General features: G+C 44.4%; 2 protein-coding genes across 2 annotated transcripts in view; one reads left to right on the forward strand and one right to left on the reverse strand.

Annotated features, from left to right (window-relative positions):
* Window positions 1–3,563: 3,563 nt before the first annotated feature.
* Window positions 3,564–4,277, reverse strand: RGS9BP (regulator of G protein signaling 9 binding protein). The gene has a single exon (XM_055000852.1). It carries the CDS (start codon window positions 4,275–4,277, stop codon window positions 3,564–3,566), a length of 714 nt encoding a protein of 237 aa, XP_054856827.1.
* A 763-nt stretch (window positions 4,278–5,040) lies between these two features.
* Window positions 5,041–12,964, forward strand: part of ANKRD27 (ankyrin repeat domain 27) — a 58,954-nt gene continuing 51,030 nt past the window's right edge. The window contains exons 1-5 of the mRNA XM_055000748.1: window positions 5,041–5,288; window positions 9,986–10,115; window positions 11,387–11,497; window positions 12,165–12,321; window positions 12,673–12,827. Coding sequence (XP_054856723.1) covers window positions 10,014–10,115; window positions 11,387–11,497; window positions 12,165–12,321; window positions 12,673–12,827 — 525 coding nt within the window. The 5' untranslated portion in view covers window positions 5,041–5,288; window positions 9,986–10,013. The remainder of the gene's footprint in view (window positions 5,289–9,985; window positions 10,116–11,386; window positions 11,498–12,164; window positions 12,322–12,672; window positions 12,828–12,964) is intronic.

Consider the following 12,964-nt stretch of genomic DNA (forward strand, 5'->3'; position numbering starts at 1 on the left):
CAAACCTGTTAACAGAACTAGCATCCCAATCCTAAACATGGAATATGGCAGTTCCTTTTAAATCAACAGGACTTACCCCCATGAGCTATGGTTAAGATAATTGCCTTAATTAAAATGCTTATATTCTCCCTTTCTCTTTGGATTTAAGGTAGCTAAAAATGCCAGCAGGTGCAGAATACAACAAAACCAAGAAAAATAGCAGAAATAATATTAAAGTAACAGAACACAATTTGATTAATAGTTTGGTGCCTTTACTTCAGAGTGACTGCTTACTATGGAAGAGCAAGATTCTTCTGCTGGTTTCTTGACCATCAAGCAATTATGTCATGTTAGCCCAGAGGCGGTAGAGTGGTGGCTGGCAGGTTGGTCTAGATATAGGCTCAGAACCACCAGCGGGTTTCTGTGATAAGAAGGTGGGTGATTTTCACCGACTCCCTCCACATGCTCTTCCTGGGGGTCCTGTTCTCCCTGGAGTGGCATTTTGGGCTGCAGCAGAATCGGGAAGGTGAAGGCATCGCCCTCCCTGGGTGGAAATCCCGCCTGTCTGCAAAAAGTGACTAACGGATCAAAGCCATAATGAACTACCATTGGACCATCCCGGTCAGCATAATCTACAATGACAGCAGCTCTCAATGGTTTTAAGAAGTTATTCTCAGATCTGTTATCTATAATAATAAAACTAGAAATGCTAAGGATTGAGCTAGGGACATTACAGACCACATGGTTTGCATTTATCAGAGGAGATACATCATCATAGTTAAGAGACCTTAATTTAGACCCAGGGGTTTGGATTAGTGTTTTCATTCACATGCTTTTGAGGTTTGCGGAGTCCAACTTTAATCTGTAAATCTTCTGTTCTTTTAATTAATTAATATTCTCAGTCTTTATTAACAGCAGGTGTAGAATTCTGTTTTATGTGCATTAACAGAGCAAAGCTATATTCTTCTAAAGGAGAGTTATACCCTTCTAATCCTAATTGCCTTCAGTGGACAGAAGAGTTTGACTATGCTTGGCACTCCACTGTAAATTGCTTAGTGTTGTTGCTTAGGGAAATGCTGTTTAATGTTAGAATTCCATGTTCTGTCTATGATTTTGAAGAGAACTGCTTGTTGAGTAAGTTATTTTCAACAAACAATTGCAATTAAAGGATAACTCGTCAGATTAAAATCTTTACATGCAGGGCCTTTCCTACACAGGAAAACAGACATTTGTGGTATTCTTCCTGAATCCACTTTAAATAACAGATTTACATAATCCATAAAGACATGCACTTTAGCTACATTGGGGTTGGGAGCTGATAAATCTCAGATCATATGGAAAGTTTTGTTATTGTTTATGTGCTTCAGAAAGGAAAAAATTCTCATAAGGTTTACATTTTTTCTTATATTTCTCAAGTATCAAAGGCCTCATGTTAGCTACAGGCCTGACTGCTGCCGTCCAATTCACAGTAATGTGAGTGCTTGGCTAGGTCAAGTTAATATTACAAGATTGGTTCTAATCTTCTTGAGTCTTGCAGGTACATTAATCCCATTAACAGTAAGAGATGCACATGTGGAAACCTCAGACTGTCAACGTGAGACCAAGAATCTGTATTGTAGAAGCAACTGAACACTTCCTGAATTTGAATGTCATGTATACTATTTTATAAAAAAATAAAGCTGTAAATTACTTTTAGATCACCTTGACACATCACTTGACATGAAAGCATGTCCGGCTATATAAGTGGAACTTCCATACAACTGTGCTCGTAACTCAAGATCATAGTACGATTCAAACAAGAGCTTGAGAATGTGACTTCAGTCTTAAGCACTTATTAAGGAGTCCAGTTTAACTTACTTCTGAGTAAACATGGTTAGCATCTTGCCTACTGATTCACAGATCTCACTGTTCAGCTGCAGAGCAAACCATGAAATAGAGAGAACTTGTACAGCACAAGCCTGCTACATTTGTGCATTAAGAAATACACTCCCTTGAGGTCAGTGGGGCACTCTCCAAAGGTAATGAGGCATAAGACTTCAGCTTTAGTAAATTATGAATATGCATAGTTGGAAGAAAATCCTACAACGTGGCATACTTTCTGGTAAGAATCGTCTGGAGTGCAGCCACCATGGCACTGAACCCAATGGGATTGGAACAAAAAATTGAATCCGTGTTTCCCCCTTCATGACAAAAGAAAAAGGAATGGAAGCGTGCGTTTTATCAATGAGCTTCCATGAGAACACATAATAAAATAGCAGGATTTGAGTCTGGTGGCACCTTAGAGACCAACAAGATTTTCAGGATGTAAACTTTCAAGAGTCAGAGTTCCCTTCTTCAGACGTAATAAAACAGGGAGTTGAAAACGAGGCTTCTTGAGATTTCTGTAACTGATGCTTAATCCTTTTTCCTATGCCTTTCACAGATGTTCTCTGCATACAGTTCAGGTACCCACCATTTAGTTCTAATACATATTTTCAGCCTTCGCTCCAAGGGATAAAAATTACATGGTGGTTTTCTTCTTTTTTGAGGGAGAAAAGATGTGTTTTTCTCAGGACATATTTTATGTTGGTAGGTAAAAAAAAATAATCTCCCAAATCCCTCCATTCTGCTACCTAATTCATGCCCACCCTCAAATCCTGTGCACTTTGTAAACAAGGACCGAAACTGCAGCCTATTGGTGAACATTTTGAGTTTAGTTACTGAGAATAGTCATCTATAAATAGCAATCAAATCCCTGCTCCAGCAGGCAGTTTTAATACCCATATATTATTAACCACAAAGGGTCCAGCAAACAGATGCTCAGCTCAGTCCTGAGCATGTCTACTCAGAAGTAAATCCCACGACTTTTAGTGGTGATTAGTTCCAGGTTTGGGATGGATTAGTCCATCGTTTGGTTTTTTTTGCAAACTGCGACGTATCTTGTACCAGTTTCAAGTAGGCAGACGTGTTGGTCTGCAGTACAATAGCAAGATTTGAGTTCAGTGTAAACTTATAGACCAACAAGATTTTTCAGGGTGTAAACTCTTGAGAGAATCTGAAGAAGTTTCAAGTGGGTAGCCGTGTTGGTCTGCAGCAGCAGAAAAGCAAAAATCAGGTCCAGTAGCACCTTAAAGACCAACAAGATTTCCAGGGTGTGAGCTCTGATCTCTAAGGTGCTACTGACCCTGAATCTTGCTCTTTTACTGCAGACCAATAGAGCTCCTCACCTGAAATTAACTCTTGAAAGCTCATACCCTGGAAATCTAGTTGGTCTTTAAGGTGGAATTGGACCTGAAACTTGTTCTTCTATCTGAAGAAGGGAGCTTTAATTCTGGAAAGCAATGTACACTGAAAAATCTTGGTCTCTCACATGCCACTGGCCTGGAAGCCTGTTGCTTTGTACCAATTGTTCTTTAAAGCTAGCATATTTTCAAAAAGATCTTCCCTGCCTGCCTAGGATCTGATCAGACCCCATGTTCCCGTTCCACTGCAGAGATCCATTCTCTTCCACCCTTTGCTTAGCGAACTGCTTTCGCAGGAGTGTAAACCCCTCGCCCTTTCCCCAGCCCGAGAAAATAATCTTTTCCAGCTCCTGAGCTTCAGCCTTAGGAGAGTTTTGCCACGCAGACTGCCAGGATGACAGCAACGAGGAGCACGGCGGTGAAAATGACACCAGCCAGCGCTTTGCTGCCGTGGCAGAAGGGCTTGCGCTCCTCGTCTAGCATGCCAATGGAGGAAGTGCCCATGCTGATGGCAGAGTTGAGCTCTGCACCAGGGTTCTGCTTGGCCTCCACTGTCCACTGCGGGACGTTCACTTTCATCTCCATCTCATACATCATCTCCCCCACCTGGTGGATCTCCTTCTCCAGGTCTTTGAGATCCACCACGTCGATGTTGCGGTCGGCCTCGTCGTATTTCATGTTCTGGACGCTCATGGCCCGGGCGGCCACGCCGGAGGTGCCCCCGCTCATGCCCGTCTGCACCAGGGGCCTCTTGGGCACGTGGAGGGGGAAGTCGTGGCCCAGCTCCAGGGCTCGCCGCATGTCGGTCTCCAGGATCTCCAGACATGTGGAGAAGATCACCCAGAGGCGCTCGAACTCCGCTTTGTCCTCCTTGCTCACCGCCTTGTCCCTCAAGACGGCCGTCAGCTTGTTGCGGTTGGCCACCGCCAGCTCCTGGGCTTTCTGCCGGGTCTTCTTTAGCTCCTCGCGCAGGTTCTGCGAGTCCGAGGTGCCTCCGATGGTCAGCACCAGGTGCCGGTAGCAGGCGGTCACCCGGCTGAGCGCGTCCAGCAGCGCCTTGCACTCCTCCTTCACCATGGCGCACGGCAGCCGGGCGCCCTCCTCGCTTCCCCCTGAAGTCAACCCCAACGACTCGACGGCAGCCGCCTCCGGGAGCCGCCGGCGGACCCCGCGCGCATAGCCGGTGCCAGAGCGCGCCTTCGCTGCTGCTCACCAAGCCGTCGAGTCTGCAGGACGCCTGGCGCTTTGGCGAGGACCTCGGGGCTACTGGGATAGCTTCAGGTTGGTAGCCGTGGAAGATCTACGGTCGAGTCCAGTAGCACCTTCTCTAGTTGAGCTTTAAGGTGCTACTGGACCCGAATCTGGCTATTTGGAGAAGATCTCGGGGCGCCTGAAACGCCCTCGCCCGGCGCCGAGGGCTCGCCACCATCTCCGCGAAACTGCCTCTCTCTTGCCCGAGGGTAGAGGAAGAAAAGGTGCCCGATGCCCCGCTTTCGACGCTCCGGAATCGGCTCCAGCCGCCGCTGTCTCCTTAAGCGCGCGGCTCTGCGACGCAGCGATCTCCCGATGGCGCGGCCCCGGCCGGGAGCGTTTAAATAGCGCGCAGCTGGCACCCCTGGAGCAGCCCCCGCGCCAGCTCGCCCGGCCTCCTTCTCCGCCAGGCGGCCGCGTCCGGCTCGGTTCCAGCTGCTCCTCCTTCCCCCGCCGAAGCTCCACCTTCTCCGGCTGCTGATTGAGCAGACGTGGCCTGAGCGGCTGCAGAGAAATCCGGCGTATTGGCTTGTCCGCTGAGCAGGACCCGCCTTACTCGCTCGCTCGGCTAGGAAGAGGTAGGGCCGGGTTGCGATGGGAGAGCGCCGCTGTCGTTGCAGGGGAGGGGGCGCAGAGGAGACCTTGCACTGAAGCGTAAACCATGCGCCCTTCGTGAGAACGGAACGGACGAGGAAAGGGGGGTCTGCGCCCTTCCTTCCTAACTGGGGAAAGGGGGGAGTCTCTTTGCAAGGAGGAGGAAGAGGCGCTTTGGTCGTCCAGGCCTTTTTGGAGGCGTTTATCCACTCGGGCAGTCGAGGGGTGCGAGAGTTAACGGAGGTAAGAGGAAGGAAACTTCGGCTCTTTGGAGGGGGACTTTAAGAGACTAGTTGTAGCGCGCTGTGAACTGCTTTAAGGCCTCTTCCCTCACCCCTTATCCTTAAAGGAGCCGGTGCCCTGCCCTTGAACTCCCACCAGAGCTGAGTTATAAGGTGGCCGAGTATAGTTAAGAAAATGGGTGTTTTACAGGTTTCTTCTTCTTCTTTCTCTGGCTTCCCTTTTTGATGAGGAAGAACCTGGGCGGTGAACCTGCAGTCTCTTATTTTAGACACCTAACTGGAGGAGTATTTTTAAGGAGATACTCTCTGCTTCCAGTACTGGAGTCCAGCTGCACGTTAAAGACACAACAGGATTTTTCACGTGTAAGCTTTCCAGGGTCAAAGCTCCTTTATCTGAAGAAGGGAGTTTTGACTCTCAAAAGCTTATACCCTAAAAACCTTGTTTGTCTCTAAGGTGCCACTGGACCACAGACCTGCTGTTCTACTGCAGACCAACTCGGTTACCTACCCGAAACTCTACTTCCAGTGACCTGCACAGTGTTGTCAGCTGAAGGCTTTTACAAAGAAACGTGAGGAATTCTTGTGCTGTGGTTTCTGTTCATGGGAGATCTCTGTATTTGCTTCTCCGGTACTTTATGTTGATGTGAAATATAACTTCGGAGGAGCAAGGTGTGTGCATTAGTAACAACCTGCCTTTTAAATTATGTATGATGGTATAATTTCCTAAAATGGCAAAGGTGTAACTTAGCCAAATCACTTAACTGGCTTTATCTGATAGGCAAGAAATGAAGGCTGCAGTCCTGTGTGATTCAGCATGTCTGATTTAGCAGCTGTTCTGCCTAATGCCCTATTTACTTGGGAGTAAGCCGTACAAAATAGAATTTGCTCATGCATAGGAACTAGCTGCAGGGCTCTTTAAGTGGTGCGAACATTATGGTTTTTGTCAAGTTATGACTTAGAACCAAACCTTATAATTTTGGGGGCTCTCTGCAGATACTAGTCTTATTTTCCCCCCATGAAGTAGCTTTTACCAAAGCTTTAAGAAGTTTTGTGAGGAACAAAGTACTGTTTAAAGTGGCTGCAATCCGTATCTCATGGAAGTCCACCTCTCTGTACCAGGATGAAATTAGTATCTTTCAAAACTTGGTCTCTTGCTTTTCCTGCCACACCCCTAAATCAATCCACATGGAAGCTGGGTTGAACTTGGTGGTTTGGTGGAATCCACTGGTCTGGGTCCCAGTGTATAGGATAGCACTGCATGAAACACTTGTTTGTTCAAGAGCCACAATTACTTAAGAAGTCAAGCAAGCTCATTCTATGTGAGGTCACCAAAACAACATAGCAAGCATAGTTGGTCAGTGAAAAATGCTTACTCATGCACAAGGCACTTCTGAGCTCACATTACCAAGCGATACCAAATCATGTGGCTGTCTGTGTAAAACAGAATTGCAATCTAGTAATCTCTTTTCCCCAAGGATGGAGATTAACCTGAATGCTGCTTTTGTAGAATATACCAAGGCAGTAAATTTTCCAGTGATATTTAAATCTGTGTGTATTGATGCTGGATTAATCCTTGCTGTTCCAGTGTGTTTGGGATGTGGGATATCTTGTGCTGGTGCTACGAAGGTTTATTGGCAGACCTAGGTAATGTGACGGAATTAACAAACCCTGAAAGTCTTTAGGGAAAAGATTATGCATTCCTGCATATATTCAATACAGCCTATAGTCTGTTTCAGAGGGCTACAATTTGGGTCTTTACTAACCAAATGCTTTTCTCCTGTTTGTTGTCCTGTATTTATGGTAGGATTACAGAATGCCCTGTACATAAGCAGTCAAGACATTTGTATATAATCTGCTGTCTGGGGACACCATTGTGCTTCCCTATGAATTTATTCCACAACATTTCTCCTGTTTTGTCTGTATTATTTATGCCAATAAAGGATGCTGTGCTGTGATATAATCTACCTTAAAAGACTGGAAGCTATTGCTTCTGAACTTCAAATTGAATAAAAATCGAATGTTGTTGTTGTTATTATTCAATGCTTGGTTCTTAATATTACTCTATCTTTGATTTGTAAATTCCATATTGCCCCTTAGTAAATTCTAGTTTAAGTTAAACAGGAGTATGTAAGTTTGTTTTCCTCCAAGGTTAAAGGATTCACCATTTCTGTTCCTGCAGTGATGTGAAGTAGCCCCAAGCCAATCCTAGCTAGCTTGGACAGTAGGGAAAAAACCTGTTTTGTCGTACAGTCTCTCCCCACACTTGCAGGTAACCCATTTGAGTGGGTAGGTTGCTTTATGATTGACCGCTTGAATAATGCTTGGGATGTCAGTACTAGAGAAAAGCAAAGAGACCATTATTTAATACTTCGCAAGACAGAAGCAAGCAAATTGTCAGATACGAAGCCACAATAAGTAAGAGGGAATGACCTTATTAAATTATCTGCCATAGATGATAGAACTGCTAGGCTGCCCCTCTGAAGCTCAGCAGGAGATCTTATGGAGTTATCTTTGACACCCCCCCCCCAACTGAATATACTCAGTTGCCTAACTTATGTTCTTCTGTTCCTTCACTTGATGGTGTTAGAGCGATGACAGAGGGGACCACTTCCTTTTTATTGAAGTACAAGGATGCTTTGGCTAATGGAAATAGGAGATCATGTTTCAATTGGCCTGATGACCGTCAGAGGGTCATCCACATTACTTTTAAAATGATTAGATTCTATCTTTCACTACCAAATCAGTTTACAGTGATGGAGTGGTCGGGCATTACAAGGGCTGAATATAGAAAGTCAGCTAGTCTGGAATCTCCCTGGTGTGGTTCTTCTGGGGAGAGGGTTTACATGGGGTAGGGGGAACACTCATGATAGAAGTTCCACTTTCTTCCTGCATTCTGAAGCAGCACTTTCCCTGGAAAGTGGTACAGTAGGACTATTCCTTCTGCCTGTATACCTTATCTATACTGAGTGTATAATGTATAATATGGACATTTTGGGATCTTCAGAAACCTGTGTAGAAAGACCTGGCACTATTGTCATATTTCTTTGAAAACTGTATACTGTGACTCTCCCACAATACTTGCCAGGTGAACATGAACCTGTCAGTCACTATATTTCAGCCTAACCTACCTCACAGGGTTGTTGTAAAGATGAAATAGGGTAGCTGCTTGGTGAAACATGAATACAAATGTGAAAGGAGTATATGGTCAGGGCATCCGTGGGCCTAGGCTTGTTCTTCCCTAGCCTTCCTGTTAAACAGCAACGTAGTTCAGTATTTGAGAACTTCTTATCCGTGCCAGTCCATTCCAGTGCAAACACAGCTCTACATCCATGGCTTCAGGTTTCTGTCTGCAAATCATTATTCCAAGAGCTCTTTGCAACTTTACTAAAATAAAACTCCTCTCCGTGAGCAAGTGCCTATGAGATTTACAGTTGAAAATGCGCGGTAAATGATTAAGGAGTAAGAGTGAAGTAGTGAGAAGAGGAAAGGGGGCTTGGCATAATTCAAGTCTATTCTTGTTCTGTTGCTGATAAGCAGTTGAGAGCAGCTAGTTTCCTTGGGATATGTAATCCCACATGGAATAATATTATGACTGTGAATTATTCCTCCCATCAAAATTGCCATCTGTCATAACAGAATGATCTTAAAAACACTTTCCGGCTTGGATTTGCACTATGATCTTGTACGCTTGGGGCCGGTAGAATTAGAGACACCACACTTATCTAAAATAGCAGCCTTCAGAAGTGTGTTTTTAAAAGTGCCTCTTGGGTTTGGCCCTTACTGAGTGCTAGTTTTCACATGCCAGTCTCTTACACTTTGAATAGCATGAAGCTTGATTAATAGAACTTCTTATAAATTAATTTGTTTAGGCAGTTTGAGAAGGTTTTGCTCAAATGAGCTGTGTCAGCCAGTATATGCCAGTGTGTGACATGGTGGTCAGTGCAGCTCTGGTAGGGAGCAGTGAAATTACTCTGAACCGATTTGGCTTCTAAGATTTTCTGTCTCAGGGACCGTAGTATTCCGGTGTGATTCTCTGTTCTTTGACCTGCTCATTTCCAAGCCTAGCACAAATGCCGGCATCCGAAGGGTGTTTTACTAGCAGCTGAACAGGAGGCAATTTCATAAGCTGATGGTTTAAGGATTGATGTCGGGTATGATTTATAATAGTCCAGGCAAGCCTCCTTTTTGCATGAAACAATTTAGAGGCATCGTGTCATTTGAGGAAAGTTTCTGGGTATCGAAATGCAGCTACATAATTTAGGAATCTTCTGACATGGGAACATTAGCTCTTGCTCCTAGCTATCAATAGGCTTCTTATTTTGTTGCTTAAAGCATGTTCTTGATTTGTACAGCGCTTGTATGGGAACCCTAGAAATAGAGACCAGTGTGAACAAAGCTATTGCTGTTGTTACGTTCTATGTCCAGTCAGGATTTTTGGAAGGTTTATTATACAAATGGTGATAATTTCACAATATCTTATCTGGACTGGATAATTCTAGAACAAAATGGTGAGGTCTGTCCCTTCAATGAGATGGTACTGAGTGAGTTTCATGGTCACAAGACGTACTAACCTAATAAAAAGAAGCAGCATAGCAGCTTATAGATCCAGATATTGTGAAATCACTGTCTGTCTGCCTTGACATATTATTTGGGAGGAGGTAGAAGTAATGCTCTCCCTTCTCCTGTTCTCCTATTCAGGAAGTCTGTGCTTTGCTTGAAGGCCCATATGGCTGTGTATGATGAAGACCTCCTGAAGAATCCTTTTTATCTAGCTCTTCAGAAACGGCGCCCTGATCTCGGCAGGAAAGTGGCTGAAGTGCATGGAATTGTAAGTAAAACCCTGTGCCTCCAGGAAATGGAATTTCTGCAGAATCCAGGAAGCTGAATTTCATGTACTTTGGGGCAATTTGAACACTGAACGAAATACCCCTTCCCTGTGGTAGCAGCCCATGTACAGAGTATATAACATTAGCTCAGCAAGTATGCCTTTTCACATCTGTATGCCATTGCTGGAGATAACTGACAGAAGTATTGCACAGACACTGTATGCAATTTGGTGTGTGGCGGGGGGGATACTCTGTGTTGAGCAACTGTGCATGGACTAGCATGTAGCTTTATGGTTTTCTACTATCTGAAGGCTGCTAAAACATTTAAGTCAGCTCTGTTGCACAAGCCAGTAAATCTCCAAGTGCTCTGGCCTTCACAAGTTAAGCAGGTTTCTGCCAGAGAAAATGCCTTTTCAGTCATTACTCCCAATTTGTGGTGCGGCTCATGGTTACAAGACTTAATGACTTGCATGAAAATGCAGGACAGCGCTTTCCCATGAATCCTGGGAAGCCTGCATGGTTTAGTGGCAGAATGCTTGCATTCACTGCAGAAAATCGGTTTCAAATCCCCGGTTAGATTTGTGAGTTTTGTGCCGAGGCTGTAGAACGGGTGCTCAGCTCAGTGCAATCTACACTGGCTGGCTATCGGGACTCCTTATCTGATTTAGTATAAGACAAACTCTTATTAACATATAAAATGTATTTCCAGGCTGCACTTTCAATGTCAGGCAACACTCTGCTCTGTATGTCCATTCTTTTGTTGCATTAGGGGGTGAGGGTGGGAGGAATTCTGTTTTCGGTTTTGCATTTATTTAGTTAATGATGTCTCCTCATTTGATGTTAGAACTTCTGGGGATTTTTATGCTGCTGGTTTAACTCTTTATTTTAATTCTTGCTGTCAGGGTGGTTTGGGTGGTTCTTTGATTATTGTACTGTTTTCTGAGAGCTCCTTGAATTACTTTTAAGGAAGAAGGATAGCACGCAGATCTTCAGAGTAATGCTTTATTGGCATCTCTTTCCTTTGAGACTGCCCTTCTAAAGAGTGGGTCAAGTATTGAGTAGCAGTGAATGCTGCAAAATGGCAGTTCGTGTTGGAAGGCATTCTGCAGTACATCACTATGTGCGTGCACATTTTTTTCTAATAGTGATTGAGGGAAACATCTTGGCAGATTGCTGGCATACCGGCTCAAAACTGAGTGCACTTAATCTTAACAGTGTGCCCTAGCAAAATATGGATCTGTGCCCCCTGACTGTGCCTTTACTGCTTCTCTAGGTCCTAGTACCATGCAGAGGAAGCCTTTCGAGCAGCATCCTCTCCACTTGCCAGTTTGACTCTTATGTTCTCAAACCTGTGGAAGAAAACTTCCAAACTTTAAATGGAAAGGTATGTAGAAGTTAATCATGGTGTTGTTAGTGAATCCTGCACTGATAATGGCAGATGCCTCAGCCCAGTTGGTCTGATGCGACTTCACTAACATCAGTGAATAAATGAACAGTAAATAACATCCAGGAGTAAATAACACCCAGACCAGGAGTAATAATTCAAGAGCCCCAGGAGGAAAAACGAATGATTTCTACCCTAAAACCTTTATGAAACTTTCTTCTTTCAAACATTGCAAGATATCAGTTACAATGCCATATCGATGGGTGAAGAATACATTTGGAGGTTTCTGAATCTAGATAACCTGGACACTGCTTATGTTTAAGCAGGGGTTTTTTTCTGGGAAAAGAGGTGGTGGAACTCAGTAGGTTGCCCTCAGAGAAAATGGTCACATGGCTGGTGGCCCCGCCCCCTCATCTCCAGACAGAGGGGAGTTTAGATTGCCCTCCACGCCGCCGAGCAGCACAGAGGGCAATCTAAACACCCCTCTGTCTGGAGATCAGGGGGCGGGGCCACCAGCCATGTGACCATTTTCAAGGGGTTCCGGAATTCTGTTCCACCGCGTTTCAGCTGAAAAAAAAAAGCCCTGCGTTTAAGTACTGGCAATACCTGTTGTGTTATACACAAAAACAGTAAAATGCTTTTCTTTGTTTCTCCTGTCTTCTTGTAGGAAATCTTCATACAAGGAAACTTGATTGTACTTGGGACTGGCTTTAATCATCGTCGCTCAGTACCTGTTCTCTTTGAGGAAACATTCTACAACGAGCAAGAGGAGAGCTTTAGCATCCTATGCATAGCACATTCTTTAGAAAAAAATGAAAGCGTAGGTGCGTTGTGACACCAGTGTCTTGGTCAATCCTTTTAAAAATCTACTATTTATGGCGTGATATGGGAGTCTTATTAATCTCTAAAGGGAGTGTGGGAAACAACTTGCGGACCATGGGAATGATAAAAACTTGGTTCATTCTAGCAGCTGGCTTAAGGTGGGAGAAATTTCATAGCAAGCTTCACTGTTGGAGACCAGGAAGCGCCCCCCCCCCCATTCGTTCATCAGTACAGGAATCCTTAAAACTGAATATTTTGTCTGTTGTGTGTCTAGTTTCTATAAAAACCGTTTTGTGTCTTGCCAATTCGAGCAGTAATTGATGACTTTTCTGTACGCTGGCCTTCCATTTCAGAAGAATCCTTGACGCCATCAAATTCCTATTCCCTGAAAACTATTGAAGATGTGAAGGAGTTCTTGGGAAGGCATACTGAGAAGTTTGACAAAGCAATTGCATCTTTCCACAGGACTTTCAAGGAGCATGACAGGAAATGTCTGCGGCACTACATAGTCAGTATTTCAACTCCTGATTTTGCCTGGATTGTATGGTTTTAAGTTTTTCTTCGCCAGACTGTCCATGGATGATATTTTATCATGAAAATGGTGTGACTGTGGATCTAGTATAAATTCTGAATGGCTGGTATGGT

This window comes from Eublepharis macularius, chromosome 16, assembly GCF_028583425.1.
Source record: "Eublepharis macularius isolate TG4126 chromosome 16, MPM_Emac_v1.0, whole genome shotgun sequence".
NCBI lineage: Eukaryota > Metazoa > Chordata > Lepidosauria > Squamata > Eublepharidae > Eublepharis > Eublepharis macularius.

Excerpts from the sequence above, each read along its gene's own strand:
- RGS9BP (XM_055000852.1), bottom strand. The coding sequence starts at position 4,277 with ATGGTGAAGGAGGAGTGCAAGGCGCTGCTGGACGCGCTCAGCCGGGTG.